Source organism: Bison bison, unplaced genomic scaffold (assembly GCF_000754665.1).
Source record: "Bison bison bison isolate TAMUID 2011002044 unplaced genomic scaffold, Bison_UMD1.0 scf7180017864160, whole genome shotgun sequence".
Lineage (NCBI taxonomy): Eukaryota > Metazoa > Chordata > Mammalia > Artiodactyla > Bovidae > Bison > Bison bison.
The window spans coordinates 8,274,067-8,289,421 of NW_011494732.1; the positions used below are offsets into that span (position 1 = coordinate 8,274,067).

The window sequence follows — 15,355 nt, forward strand, 5'->3', positions numbered from 1 at the left end:
TCTGTGCACATATAGTGGGCACTGCATACTGATTCCTGCGATCAGTGTATAAGTTAAACTTAATCATTTGACCTGCGTCACCAGCTGGGGGTCAAAACACAGCTGTAGCTCTTTTCATTTTAATAGCACTTCAAGATCCCATCCACCCTGTTGTTGTTAGTAAAGGAATCCAGTTACTGACATATTTGTATGTGTCAGGCATCAGGGTGGGATACCTAATGAATCGTATTTACCACATCACTTACTTGCAGAACAGACTTATGAGGCAGTTGCTCTTATCATCCCCATTTTGCAGACAGGGAAACTGAGGCCAAGGATATGAAATTTCTTACCCAAGGCCACGCAACCAGAAAGAGACAAAGTACAGATGTCTTTCCAGGCCACAAGTCCACATTGTTAACATTTGAAAGCTTCCTTCCAAGCTTTTTTCTTATAAATTTTTGAAGAGTTAAGATTCAGTTTAGTCAGCTGTGGCATACTGATTTTTAGATGAATTTCAGTGCTCCTCCGCAGTAGTTGTATTCCATGGCCTCCATTTCACAGAAGGAAAACTGAGACCCAGAGAGGGGAAGTAACTTGCCCAGGGACCTGCAACAGCTTGTGGGCTTTGGAGCCAACCTCTGCAGACAATGTATGGCACAGGAGCTGGGGACAAGCTCTGGCCTTTTGACTAGCCTAGCCTGAAGTTTACTTGGCAGACAGAAGTGGCCTGGGAACATGCAAAAACTTGCCAGACTCATCAAGACAGCACCTCCCTTCCTGCCCTAGTGGAGTGGGAACGTTCTAGCTCCACCTGGAGTCCCAAACACACCAGGGGAACCCAGAGCCAACTCAGGGGCCCAGGACTCAGAAAGAGGACCCAAGGTCCTCAGACCTGCCTTCCCAGCTGTCTGAGACGGTGCAGGGGAGCAGTGGAGGGCCAGGGTGGGATCCAGTGTGGCCCCCTCACCTCTTAACCACACCTGCCCCAATTTCCTCCCCAGCGAGCCGAGGCTGCCCAGCGGGAGGTGGAAAGTCTTCGGGAACAACTCGCCTCCGTCAACAGCTCCATCCGCCTGGCCTGCTGCTCTCCTCAGGGACCCAGTGGGGTAAGGATGGTGGCAGAGCCAGAGGGAGAAGTTGGGAAAGGCCGTGTTTGTGGGTTGGAATATGTGGGTGACATTTTGTGGGTGGACTGTGTGCATCTTCATGAAATTGTGCACATGAATGGGTCTGGGCCTCTGCATACAGTGGGCATAACATCTTTATTACCAAAGTCAGTGTGTAGTTAAGTATAATTATCAATGCTATGATTTGCTTCGCCTGCTGAGGGTCAAACACAGCCACAGCTCTTTTTTTCAAGCTCAAGCTTCGTATAGCTTGAGTCCACATACTTTGGAGTTTAGTCAGGTCAGAGAGGATCATTCGGCTGGAGCAGGGTAGGAGGTTGATCAGTAGAGCAGCAGTGCAGTTTTGATGGCTGCCACCAGGTGTCGCTGTTGACCCCCCTGGTCTCCACCGGCTTGGATGTGTGGGTCCACATACCAAGATCTGAGGTGGACACTCATATCAGGGTGATTCTGACAAGGTCTCCCAACCAGCCACATGTTACAAAGAATCAGTCTATTGTCGTCAACCCTGAGATTCCTGTGTTAAGCCAGTTAGGGCATCTTTCTCATTCCTCTTAAGTTGGTGCCCCTTTAAGGTCCTGGGGACATTTCCTGCCAAGGGATTTTAATCAACACCACCCCCACCTACCCTTCTGTCATATAATAAGAGTCTTCATTGTTCCTCTCCCAGAAAGCCTGACTTCCTTATGTAAATTGGTCCTCCTTCTTTCCAGATTCCTGCTTATCAAGGAATAAGATTCATGTTGTTGATGTTGTTGAATCACCAAATTGTGTCCGATTCTTTGTGACCCATGGACTGCAGCACACCTGACTTCCCTGTCCCTCACCATCTCCCAGAGTTTTCCCAGGTTCATGTCCACAGAATCGGTGATGCCATCCAACCATCTCATCCTCTGTGGCCCCCTTCTCCTCCTCCCTCAATCCTTCCCAGCATCAGGGACTTTTCCAATGAGTTGGCTCTTCACATCAAGTGGCCAAACTATTGGAGCTTCAGCATCAATCCTTCCAATGAGTATTCAGGGTTGATTTCCTTTAGGATTGACTGGTTTGATCTCCTTGCAGTCCAAGGAACTTTCAAGAGTCTTCTCCAGCACCACATTTCAAAAGCATCAATTCTTCAGCGTTCAGCCTTCTTTATGGTCCAGCTCATGCAATTCATGATTGCTTCCATAATAACAGGTCTGCTCCGGGGTGATTTGCCGTCTCCATCCATGAACCTGAAGAGGCCACAGAATTTTCATTTCACCTGACACCCTGATACACAGACCTGTGTGTCTGTATCTTTCTATTTAAGTATTTGAATGCGTCTCTCTGAATGTGTGTTACTGTGTATGTGTGTGTGTGACCTCTGGGCAAATAACTGTATCCTTAATCTAACGGTGCCTAGTTTCCTCATCTGTACAAATAAGATCTGCTTTATGGGGTTATTGAGAGAATTACATGGCGTTTGGTTTATAATCTATGCTCAGTAAACATTCAATGCGATGTTATTATTAGTAGTGTGTTTGGGGCATGTCCAGGGTGTTTTTGCCCATGAGAGCATGTGGCATCTGAGCACATACATGTTTCTATGTGTGATGATGATGTGTCTCCTGTATATTTCTGTGTGTGTGTGCTTGTCCACATGAGTACGCCCGCCAGTACACGTGTCAGTGTGTGCTGTGTCCATAGGGGTGTCCATCTGTCCCCGTGTCCCAGGAGGCAGAGTGTATGTTATCAGCATGCTTGATGTCTGCACGACCCAGAGAGTGAACTCCAGAGAGACTGAGAGTGCAAGAGAGCTCATGAGGACGCCTCAGAGAGAATTTGCCAGTGGTTCTTAATTAACCCCCATGGAACCCAGCAAATGCCTGTGCTAATCAACCACGGGAAACTTTGCTGGTTTAGGGGGGTGCGCTTTTCTGAGCACAACAGTGGCGCTCGATGCTAATTAATTTAATGTGTTAATGGCATCCGCTTCCTGTTTTAATTGGCATTTATCTCCATGGAAGAATAGCTGGGGTTGGTAGTGGTCGGTTGTTTTTTTTTTTCCCCCTTTGTAATGCTGCTTAGATTCGTTTGTAACTGAGCTCAAGGACAGCCTGACTTCAGGTCCTCTCAAACAGAAACCTCTTTACCTTCATCCAGGGCCATTTCCTAAAACCTAAAGAGGCCATGGGGCCTGGTGGCAAATTAGGGTGAGGAAGGAACCACCCTAATGTGACTCGTGGGTGCAAGGTCTCAGGTCTAATCCTGTGGTTCCCCTGGAATGGGAACGTCCCCCCCTGGGGTGGGACCTGGGCCTAATTTAGAAACCCAAACCTTTGTCTGTGCTGTTCTACGGCCAGGAACACCCTATCACTACCAATTCCTCATCCAAGTGACTACTTCGGTTTTTTATTCCTTTTTAACAAATGTTTTATTGAAGTATAACATCCACAAGGGAAACTGTGCATAAGTGTACAGCATTTGGAATTTTTCAAAGTGAACGCACCCCTTAACCAGCATCCAGATCAACAAGTAAAACATTTGGCACCTGGAAGCCTCCCTTATGCCCCCATCCAGGTGCCACTCCCCCGGGGGAGCCCCTCGCCAGACTTCTAACAGCGCACATGGGTTTTGCCTGTTTTGAAACCTGATATTTTTTTTTCTTAGGAAATCTTCTTTCTTTTTTAATTTTTAAATTATGAAAGTATGATAACATTGACAGGAGACTTGGAAAATACAGAACAAAGTTACAGATAGCTCCACTATATATTACAGTTTTTTTTAAGTAGATAAATTAAGATTTTTAGTTAGAGTTTCAATATCAAACTCTCAAATATTGATAGAATGAAAGCAGAAAGTGGAAGCATACAGTAGACCTGAAAAGCACTGTGAACCAATACAACATACTTAAGATTTATACAGTTTTCACACAACAGCAGGATACAAATTCTATTCAAGTTCCAGTAGACTATAAACCAAGAGACACAGGAAAATATCCAGGGACATAAAGTGCAAAAATTCCATCATCTAAAGGTATTGAAATCATACAGAGTCTGTTCTCTTATCACTGTGGCATTATGTTAGAAATCAATATCAAAAGGTATTTGAAAATAACCTCATATTTTCAAGTGCAATGTGACATTTACCAAGAGAGATCTTTGACTTAGCCATTGAAAGCCTCAGTAAAGTTAAAAGACTGAAAAAATACAGAGGGTGATGGCAGAGAAGAAAGCATTTAAATGAGAAATGGGTATCAAAATGAGAAATTAATATCAAAGATTTTTTTAAAAGCTCCGTGTATTTAGAAATTAAAATGTCCACTTTTAAATGATGGGTGTTGATACCTGATCTTAATAGAATCACACACACACTTTGGTGTCTGGCTTCTTTGGGTCTATGTTATAGCTGGGAGAGTTATCCGTGCTGTGTTACAGGTAGTATAGATTATTCATTTCTGTTGCTGTCGAGGGTTCCACTGTCTGAGTGTTCCACAACCCGTCCATCCATGTTCTGGGGTTCCCGGTTTGGTGCTGTTTCAGAGAAGGCTGCTGTGAACATGCGTGTCCTCTGCCTTGGTGCGCAAGTCCCTGTGTTTCTCCTGCATATGTTCCAAAGACTGAGAGCACCGAGGTTTAGGGCACCATGTGTTCATCTTTCGTAGATTTGTTGTTCAGGTGCCCAGTCGTGTCTGACTCTTTGCAACCCCTTGTGCTGCACCACGCCAGGCCTCCCTGTCCCTCACCATCTCCCAAAGTTTGCCCAAGTTCACGTCCATTGCTTCAGTGATGCTATCCAGCTATCTCATCCTCTGATGCCCTCTTCTCCTTCTGTCCTCAATCTTTCCCAGCATCAAGGATTTTTTCAATGAGTCAGCTGTTTGCTTCAGATGACCAAACTACTGGAGTTTCAGCTTCAGCATCAGTCCTTCCAACGAGTATTCAGGGTTGATTTCCCTTGAGATTGACTGGCTTGATCTCCTTGCAGTCCAGGGAACTCTCAGGAGTCTTCTCCAGCACCACAGTTCGAAGGCATCAGTTCTTCGGTGCTCTGCCTTCTTTACGGTCCAGCTGTCACAACTGTATGTGCCCACTGGGAGGACCATAGCCTTCACTATACGGACCTTTGTTGGCGGAGTGATGTCTCTGTTTTTCAACACACTATCTGGGTTTGTCATAGCTTTCCTGCCAAGAAGCAAATGTCTTCTGATTGCATGGCTGCAGTCACCATCCGCAGTGATTTTAGAGCCCAAGAAAAGGAAATCTGTCACTATTTGCACCCTTTCCCCTTCTATTTGCCATGAAGTAATGGGGCCAGATGCCATGATCTTAGTTTTTTTAATATTCAGTTTTAAGCCAGCTCTTTCTCTCTCCTCCTTCACCCTCAACAAGAGGCTTAGTTCCTCTTTGCTTTCTGTCATTAGAGTGGTATCATCTGCATATATGAGGTTGTTGATGTTTCTCCCATCTATCTGGATTCCAGCTTCTAACTCATCCAGCCCGACATTTCTCATGATCTGCTCAGCATATAGATTAAACAAACAAGGTGACAGCAGACAGCCCTGTCGTACTCCTTTCTTGATCTTGAACCAATCAGTTGTTCCATACAGGGTTCTAACTGTTGCTTTTTGACCAGCATACAGGTTTCTCAGGAGATAGAAAAGGTAATCCGGTATTCCCATCTCTTTAAGAGCTTTCCACATTTTATTATGAGCCACACAGTCAACGGCTTTGGCATAGTTGATGAAACAGAGTTGGATGTTTCTCTGGAACTCCCTAGCTTTCTCTGTGATCCAGAGCATGTTGGCAATTTGATCTGTGGTTCCTCTTCCTTTTCGAAACCCAGCTTGGACATCTGGAAGTTCTTGGTTCGCATAATGCTGAATCCTAGCATGCAAGATTTTAAGCATGACCTTACTAGCATAGGAGATGAGTGCAGTTGTCCAGTGGTTAGCACATTCTTTAGTGCTACCCTTCTTGGGAATTGGGATGAGGACTGACCTTCTCCAGTCCTGTGGCCATGGCAGGGTCTTCCAGATTTGCTGACATACTGAATGCAGCACCTTGATGGGTGTTTAGTAGATGCTGCCAAGCAGTCTTCCAGATCACTAACTTGTTCTTGAACTTCATTGCTGCTTAGACATACCTTCCTCCAAAGCACTTCCTCTGAGCAGTCCTTCTTCCTCCTAATTTCATTTCAAGAAGAGAGGGACAGACATACAGGCACGTGGGACCAGCTGAGCAAAGGCTCAGAAGTGGGAAGGGCCTGATTTGGGGTGGGGGGGACTGAATCACTCTAGGGGAGCACAGCAGTCCTGCAGCCCCCTGCCCCACCCCTCCTGGCCCCTCCAAGCCCCTCTTTGTGCCCAGGATAAGGTGAACTTCGCGCTGTGCTCGGGCCCTCGGCTGGAGGCTGCCCTGGCCTCCAAGGACCGGGAGATCCTGCGGCTACTGAAGGATGTGCAGCATCTCCAGAGCTCCCTGCAGGAGCTGGAGGAGACCTCCGCCCACCAGATTGCGGACCTGGAGCGGCAGCTCACCGCCAAGTCCGAGGCCATCGAGGTAGGTCTCGCAGGAGGAGGCGGGCAGACGGGAGATGGGGAGGGCATCCCCCAGAAGAAGGATGTGGACCAGCCTCCCCCATCTGTGTTTGTTCTTCTAGAAGCTAGAAGAGAAGCTCCAGGCACAGTCTGACTATGAAGAAATTAAAACAGAGCTGAGGTATTGTGTCGGGTAGAGCCCCTCACACCGCCAGGCCCTCTTCCCTGGCAGGAGGCTGCCTGGGAAGATTGCCAGGGTCCCTCAGGAAAGCTCATCACCTTCCTCCCTCCCACCAGATCCCACTTTGTGGTACCCTGTCTCCTGTCCATTGGCACCCTGGCTATCATGCCCAGTCCTTTGTCATCAAGAGCTGCCCGTGGGGAAACAGCCTTGTTGGTGCTGTTGCGGGGCAGGGTGGGGGTGGCGCAGGGGGAGGAGTGAAAGTGGAAGTTAGTCGCACAGTTGTGTCCAACTCTTCAAAACCCCATGGACTATATAGCCCACCAGGCTCCTCTGTCCATGGGATTCTCCAAGCAAGAATACTGGAGTGGGTTGCCATCTCCTTCTCCAGGGGATCTTCCCGACCCAGGGATAGAACCCTGTTCTCCTGCATTGCAGGCAGATTCTTTACCAGCTGAGCCACTGTGGGGCAGGGGGTGATGCCTTAATCAGACCAGCTCAAGCTGCACCTCTCCAAGGGGAGCAGACCACTTCACAAGCCGCTGCTTCGGGCCTGTTGTCCACTGAGTCCCACGTTGTGTGAGACCCAGGGGTGGGGTGGGTGCTCTCAGGGAAGAGGAGCAGGTGGTGTGCCTCTCACGAGGCCTCCCCCTGGCCTGAGGACCCGGCTGGCCTCACACTCTGTCTGCACTTTCTCTGGCAGCATCCTGAAAGCCATGAAGCTGGCTTCCAACACCTGCAGCCTCCCCCAGGTGAGGGTCCCCACCAGCGTCCCTACCGGGCAGGCTGCCCTCAAGAGCTCTGCACCAGCCATGCCCTCTCAGCCCTGCTTCTTGTCCCCTCAGGGCATGGCCAAGCCCGAAGACTCACTGCTCCTGGCAAAGGAGGCCTTCTTCCCTGCGCAGAAATTCCTTCTGGAAAAGCCTGGTCTTTTGGCCAGCCCTGGTAGGGGAGGCAGGATGCTCTCGGGGCTGAGGGGCTGGGGTGGGAGCTGTCCGTGGGTCTCCAGCCTCCTCCACACCCTCAGACCACTGCCTTTAACACAAAGGGCAGGAAGACAATGGGTAAAAGGCGGGCATGTTGATTGAGCGCCTGCTGCCTACCTGGGGCTGAGCTGGTGGCCGTCCACGGCTAAGCCAGTGGGCGACTGTCCCATAAGGTGGGACACATGGAGACACCCAGCTCACTCAGGCCCTCCCAGGGTCCCTGGAGGGATCCCTCATGCCCAGCCTTTGTGAGCAGCAGGGAGAGGTCACAGGGCGTTCACACTAACCCTTACTGCAGACTGCTGGGAAAAGCTTGTCTCCCCCAGATCACCCCTTCTCCCCACACAGTGGCCTCATGACCTTTCAGCCACATGGCCTCAGCACATGTGTGTGCTGTCTCCATTTCCTCATCTGTGAAGTGGGCAGTTACCGGCCCTAGTAGGTGCTGTGCGGGTAGATGCGAACGCGTAGACAAGGAGCACGGGGCGAGCACTTAGGAAGTGGGCTGTCCTGCTCCGGGATGGGGATTAACCCTCCCCGGGCAAAGTGCTGGGCCTGTAACAGGTGCGCGGTTAATGCGCTTGGCGGTGGGAGGGGCACCCCGGAACTGGAATCTGGCCCAGGCCTTGCAGAACGGGGACTAGAGAAGGGGGAGGGGAGCGTGTGGCAGAAACACCAGTGTTGGTGCCTCACGCCATCGGACGCCTATAGCGCTTCCCCGCTCCCCTCCTGCCCTCTCTCTGCTTCCTGTCCTTCCAAATCTCTCCCTTTTTGTATGTCTCTCTGCCTCTCACTGTCTCTCTGCCTCCCTCTCTATCTCTCTGAACCTCTGTCGCTTTGTCTTTCACTCTGTCTCTGCCTATCTTTGTCTTCTCCCATGCTATATCTCTCCATCTGTCTGTCTCCCTATCTCTGTTTCTCTCTGTGTCTCTCTGCCTGTCTCTTCCCATCACTGTCTATTTCTCTGTCTTTCTGTCTGTCTCTCCTCTCTTCCTCCGTCTGTCTGTTTGTCTCGGTGTTCTAGAGGAGGACCCTTCGGAGGATGATTCCATCAAGGACTCTCTGGGCACGGAGCAGTCCTACCCGTCCCCTCCACAGCTCCCACCGCCACCAGGGCCCGAAGACCCCCTGTCCCCCAGCCCAGGGCAGCCTTTGCTGGGCCCCAGCCTGGGCCCCGATGGGCCTCGGACTTTCTCGCTGTCCCCCTTCCCCAGCCTGGCTTCAGCAGAGAGACTGACAGGGGACACGCTGCTGTCCAAGCACATGATGCCCCCGACTGCCTTCAAGGGGGAAGCTGGAGGCCTGCTAGTGTTCCCCCCAGCCTTCTATGGCGCCAAGCCCCCCACGGCCCCTGCTACCCCAGCCCCTGGCCCTGAGCCGCCCGGGGGTCCTGAGCCAGCAGAGGGGGGCGGGGGCGGCATGGCCACGGCAGGGGCTGGAACAGAGGAGGAGCAGCTGGACACGGCGGAGATCGCCTTCCAGGTGAAGGAGCAGCTGCTCAAACACAACATCGGGCAGCGGGTGTTCGGCCACTACGTGCTGGGGCTGTCCCAGGGCTCGGTCAGCGAGATCCTGGCCCGGCCCAAGCCCTGGCGCAAGCTCACGGTGAAGGGCAAGGAGCCCTTCATCAAGATGAAGCAGTTCCTGTCAGACGAGCAGAACGTGCTGGCCCTGAGGACCATCCAGGTGCGGCAGCGAGGTGGGTGCTGGCTGAGGGCCCATCCACAGAGCCGTCTCCCCAGGCCAGCCCCAGGCGTGGGGCTGTTGAGGGCTGAGAACACGGCTCGCAGTTCAGAGCCTGAGTCTGCCACCTCCCAGCTGTGTGACCTGGGGCAAATGACTTTGCCTCTCTGTGCCTCAGTTTCCCGCCTTGTAAAATAAGGGAAACCATCCTCAATTCCTCCTGGGGCTCCCTGTCCCATAGACCTGGGTGCTGCTGTGGTGCAGTTCAGGCGGATAATGGTGGGGAAAGGCCGGGTCCCTGGGGCTGCCTTGGCAGGTACCCTGTAAGCACTTCCAAGCCTCAGTTTACCCATCCATAAGATGACCGGGGTGACCCCCCCAACCTTGACAGACTCAGTTTTTAGAGTAATCCATGTGAAGGCCCCAAGTTTTGACCCCACAGACACCTGAGTTTGTGTCCCAGCTTTGCCATTCATCCGCTTAGTGACCTCAGGCAGCTCTCTTTAGCTGCTTTATGTCTCAGTTTCCCCATCTGTCAGGCTCCTAAAGAGAGTTAAATGAGCATAAAGCATGTAATAACTCCTTGAGAATTGTTAGCTATTTTCTTTTCTTTCCTTTTTTTTTGGCCACACCTTGGGGCATGTGGGATGTTAGTTCCCCCACCAGTGATCGAACCTGCATCCTCTGCAGTGGAAGCACAGAGTCTTAACCATTGGACCACCAAAGAAGTCCCAAGATGATTGTTCACTTTGATGGTGGCTGCCCTCATTGAGTTTTGTTGTTATTTCAAGCTGAATCTCTTGTGGGTCCACAGTTTGTCACACGGACTTACAGTCTGGCTCTCACTCTCCTGGCCCTGGGAAGAAGACACCAGCGTGTCACCCTGCCCAGCACCAGGGACTGACCCCCAACATGCAGGTCCCCACAACAGACACCTCCTTTCCTCCCCCAGGCAGTATCACCCCAAGAATCCGCACGCCAGAGACCGGCTCGGATGACGCCATCAAGAGCATCCTAGAGCAGGCCAAGAAGGAGATCGAGTCACAGAAGGGGGGTGAGTGTGGCCACAGCAGGTGAGGCCTGAGGCCTCCAGGGCCTGTCCTGAGCAGGAGGTGAGGCTGTGTCCACCCCAGAGGGGATTCCAAGCAGGTCTGAACCGCTTTTCCTTTTTCACAATCTGCAGCCAATGAGATCTAGGCCTGGAAAGTACCAGATCCATTATCCAGTATGGGAGCTATAAGCCATTTAACTACAGTTAAGTGAAATTACGGAGAAGGCAATGGTACCCCACTCCAGTACTCTTGCCTGGAAAATCCCATGGGCAGAGGAGCCTGGTGGGCTGCAGTCCATGGGGTCGTGAAGAGTCGGACACGACTGAGCGACTTCACTTTCACTTTTCACTTTCATGCATTGGAGAAGGAAATGGCAACCCACTCCAGTGTTCTTGCCTGGAGAATCCCAGGGACGGGGGAGCGTGGTGGGCTGCCGTCTATGGGGTCGCACAGAGTCGGACACGACTGAAGCGACTTAGCAGCAGCAGCAAGTGGAATTAAAACCTCAGTTCTTCAGCCACAGCAGCCACATCACACAGGTGACACCACTGCCGAGTTCTGTTGGGGGTGCTGCTCTGGGTTGTTTCCGGAGGCCCCGTGATCAGTATTCACCAGGCGCTTGTCAGGCACCTCGACCTGAGCCTCACCATCTGACCATCCATCTCACCCTCCCTGCACTGTACTTTCTGGTTCCCAATGAGATGCTGCTCCCCCAGCTTCCTCCCACCTCTCTGACCGTACCTCCTCCACTTTCCCAGTGGGTGCCCAATCAGAACGCAGTGATTGACAACAACACAGATTGATCTTCTTACAGTTCTGGAAATCGGAAGTCCAAAATCAGCCTCACTGGGCTACAGTCACGGTGTCGGCAGGGCTGCGTTCTTTCGGGAGGCTCCTAGGGAAAATCCGTTCCCTTGTCTTTTTCAGCTTCTAGAGGGCGTCCAGATTTTCTGCCTCCTGGCACCTTCCTTCATCTTAGCGTCGTAGCATCTTTAGTCTCTTTCTGTCTCTGTCTCTCATCTTTCTGCCTCCCTCTCATAAACGCCATTGTGATTTTGTGGGGCCCACCCAGATAACCCAGGATAATACCCTCATCTCAAAATTCTTAACTCTGATCATATCTAAAAATTCCCTTTTGCCATGTGAGGTAACATATTCACAGGTCCCAGAGGTTGGGATATGGATATCTTTGGGGGACCGTTATTTAGCCTATCACAGTGCACTTTCTCCATCAGCCCCTCATGGGGTTCCCCCAGAACTCCACCCCAGGCCCTCTGACTTTCTTATTCTTCTTAGATGAGTTAATCTGCTCCTGGAAGTTTCAACAACCCTAACCCTAACCCCGTCCAGGGGTTACTTAAGTTTTCTCAAGCTTGTCCATCCCGCATCCCACCTGCCACCAGCCTAGTGAGCCAGCATCATCACTTGCTGGGACTATTACAGTAGCCTCTTTACTGGTCTTGCCAATGACCAGTCTTGCTGGTCTTGCTTTACTGGCCTAGACCCCACTCCAGCTCATTCTCCACCCAGAGGCCACAGGGATCCTTCAAGAGGACCACATATTCATGTCACTATTTGAAATCCTTCCATGGCTCCCTATTACCCTCAGGATAAAATCCTAATTCCCCAACAAGGGCTACAGACCCTAGAATAGTCTTCAGACTCCTCCTGACCCCTCCATGCCTCTCACATGAACTATTTTTGCTCATGACCATCCTCAGTCCTATTTCTGTGCCCCTAAGGCCATCTTTACCCCAGCCACCTTTCTGTCCGGCTCCTGCTCCTACTTTACAACTCAACTCAGGAGTCATCTCCTCCAGGAACCCCCATCCCCATCCTGGTGGATTGGAATCCACCCCTCCTCGGATCCCCTGTAATGACCTGTGTTGTTCGGTGCAATGGAGCCTGAGTGCCTTGGCTGCCAATTTTGCCTCTGCTATTTATTAAACAGTGTGACCTCTGGTAAATTACTTAGCCTCTCTGTGCCTTCATTTTCTCATCTTTAAAATAGGTGCAGTATTTGTATTCCCTTCTCAAGGTTGTGTGAGGATCAAATGACATCAGGCATGGCACGCACTCAGCTGGGGTCCAGTATGTAGAAGATGTCCCTGGCAAGTTAGCCGTCCACATTACATTATCACTATGTCTCCATTGTTGCATTTATTCATGTTACAAATGACTCTGCTGATGTGGCTGTCCCTCCAAGTGGGGGATTCTTGCAACCAGGGACCTATCACATCCCTGCACCCAGCATAATGTAGTACAGCCAGTGCAGACCACAGCTGACTCAACTGGACACTGGCTTCAGCACTCCCACTCCATTTTACAGTATCTGCTCCCCCCTGGTGGTGACTTGGGGCAAGTGTCCCTATTCCCAAGTCTGCTGCTGGAAGCTACGAATTTCCCACGGACCCCTCTTTTCCTGGTCCCTGGAAAGGACAGAGAGAGGTTAACCCTGCTGGGATGCTGCACTGCCCCACCCAGATAATCTGCTGAGCCCCGACTGTGTACACACTTAGCTATGTCTCCTTGGTCAATTCTGGTAGCAAAAGAGAGGCAGTCATTCAGTAAACATTAAATGCCTACTGTGTGCTGGACAGAGGTTACACACGTAGATGAGACACAGTATTGGGGTGAAAAGAACCATGAGAAACAGTCTCATGTAACTTTCCCACTAAAAAGGACAGCTGAGGCCAAAGAGAGGGGGACATACTCACAGAGACCAGAGAAGAACAGGGCCTCCTGACTCCCTGCACAGTGCTCTCCCACTGGGAGGTCTGCATCAAGGTAGCAAAGAAATTAAAAAGACATCACAGAGGGAAACCTTTGCTCGAGTGGCCCAGGCAGGAGGTTTCCATTTAGGGTCTGTGAAAAGTTCAGCAAGAGGAAGAGTGCCGGGTTACCCCCCGATGTCCCTCACGGAAGTGAAGACTAAGCAGAGAGCAGTTAGCATCCCTCTGGGAAGGAAGTGAACGTGGCTGACACTGACCTGGGAGCTCTGCTTTTGGGGATCAAAGGAAATATTCAGAATGGGAACAAAAATGTATATAGAAGCTATCTCTTTATTGTTGTTTCCAACAGTGACAAAGTAGAAACCTAAGTGTCCAGCAGTGGGGGGCTGGGTAACTAAAGCCAAGAGTATTTCTTCAGTGGCATATGCAGCCATTAAAGATGGAAGAACTTCAGCTCGTAGGAAGAAACACTCATGTTGATACTAAGTGGGAGCAAGCCAGGCCACACTGAACAGATTGGAAGGGAAAGCTTGGGAAAATTTCACGTGATTACCACTGGGGGAAAGCTCAGAGGGGATTCTCATTTTCATCTTAAGTTTTTGTGCATTGTTAGCTTTTTTTTTTAGCAGAGGGGGATTTTTTTGGCCATGCTCGCTCTCTGTTGCTTTGTGTGGGCTTTCTCTAGTTGTGGTGAGCAGAGGCTGCTCTTCGTTGTGGCGGCTTCTCTTGTTGCGGATCACAGGCTTGAGGGTGCTGGGCTCAGCAGTTGTAGCACCCAGGCTTTGATGCCCCACGGCACGTGGAGTCTTCCCAGACCAGGGTTCAAACCCATGCCCCCCGCATTGGCAGGCGGATTCTTACCCACTTCCACCAGGGATGTCTGCTTTTTTTTGAGGTAAAATTCACATAACATGAATTTAACCATTTTAGAGTGAAGAATTCAGTGGCCTTTAGTTCCTTCACAATGTTTTGCAGCCACTGTCTCTTTATAGTTCCCAGACATCTTCATCACCCCCAAAAGGAAACACTGTACCCGTTAGCAGTCGCTCCCCAGGCCTCACCTCCCCTGAGCCCCAGGGAGGCCCCAGTCTGTTTTCTGTGTCTGTGGCTCTCCTTGTTCTGGATATTTCACATGAGCGGAAACTGTCCAAAAGGTGGCCTCTTGTGCCTGGCTTCTTTCACTTCGCGTAATGTTTTCAAGTTTCCTCCATATGGTATCAGTGCTTCATTCCTTTTATGACTGAATAGTATTCCATTGCTCTATTGCTTTTTAATTGGCAAAGCAATAGAAATTATTTTTAACGGCGCTATGAGGATCCACCGGGGTGCAGACTGCACAGTGAGATAGTAAAGGAAGGGCTGTGTTGATCTAGGTTGGTTCAGGGGTGGGGAGAGACCCCAGTGTAGGAAAGGCCACTAAGAGAGCAGAGGGAAGCCCGGTCCTGCTGTTCTTTTGTGTTGACCACTTGTAGAATTTTCACCAAGTAATGTATTGCTTATTTGGGTTGCTCTGCCGCTCAACAGAAAGCAGGTTATACTGTGTGTCCCCTTCTGGGACTTGCTTTTATTTGCATAGGTGGATCACAGCATGTGTAAAAACAACTGTCTTCTTCTAACCTTACAGTATCCCCATGAGCGCTTTTTCCACATAAGCTAAAATCTGTGTCCACCTGGTTTTTATCCCCAGAAACAGAGGTTGCCCCCAACATGTCGCTGGTAAAAATTCTGTGCTGTGAACGTCTTTGTCCTTCAAGCCATGCCCTGTCCACGGGCCTCCAGCCTCCCTGTCCCCTTTCCCACAGGCGAGCCCAAGAACTCAGCAGCCCCACTGAGCATCACCAACGGCACGGCCCCCGCCAGCACCACCTCGGAAGACGCCATCAAGAACATTCTGGAGCAAGCACGCCGCGAGATGCAAGCGCAGCAGCAGGCCCTGCTGGAGATGGAGGCCGGCGCCCGGGGCCGCTCGGTGCCTCCCTCGCCCCCAGAGCGGCCCTCACTGGCCGCCATGAGCCAGAACGGGGCCCCGACGCTCGTCAAGCAGGAGGACAGCGGTGTCGGCAGCGGGGGGACGAGCAGCAGCGGCACGCAGACCTCCCTCACGGTCCT

At 50.9% G+C, this 15,355-nt stretch overlaps 1 protein-coding gene across 1 annotated transcript in view; it reads left to right on the forward strand.

The window, feature by feature from the left end:
• Window positions 1-15,355, forward strand: part of CUX2 (cut-like homeobox 2) — a 280,298-nt gene that overhangs the window by 251,105 nt on the left and 13,838 nt on the right. Inside the window, exons 12-19 of the mRNA XM_010841427.1 lie at window positions 984-1,088; window positions 6,443-6,634; window positions 6,735-6,793; window positions 7,497-7,545; window positions 7,639-7,738; window positions 8,804-9,478; window positions 10,415-10,516; window positions 15,049-15,350. Of these exons, the coding sequence (XP_010839729.1) occupies window positions 984-1,088; window positions 6,443-6,634; window positions 6,735-6,793; window positions 7,497-7,545; window positions 7,639-7,738; window positions 8,804-9,478; window positions 10,415-10,516; window positions 15,049-15,350 (1,584 nt within the window). The remainder of the gene's footprint in view (window positions 1-983; window positions 1,089-6,442; window positions 6,635-6,734; window positions 6,794-7,496; window positions 7,546-7,638; window positions 7,739-8,803; window positions 9,479-10,414; window positions 10,517-15,048; window positions 15,351-15,355) is intronic.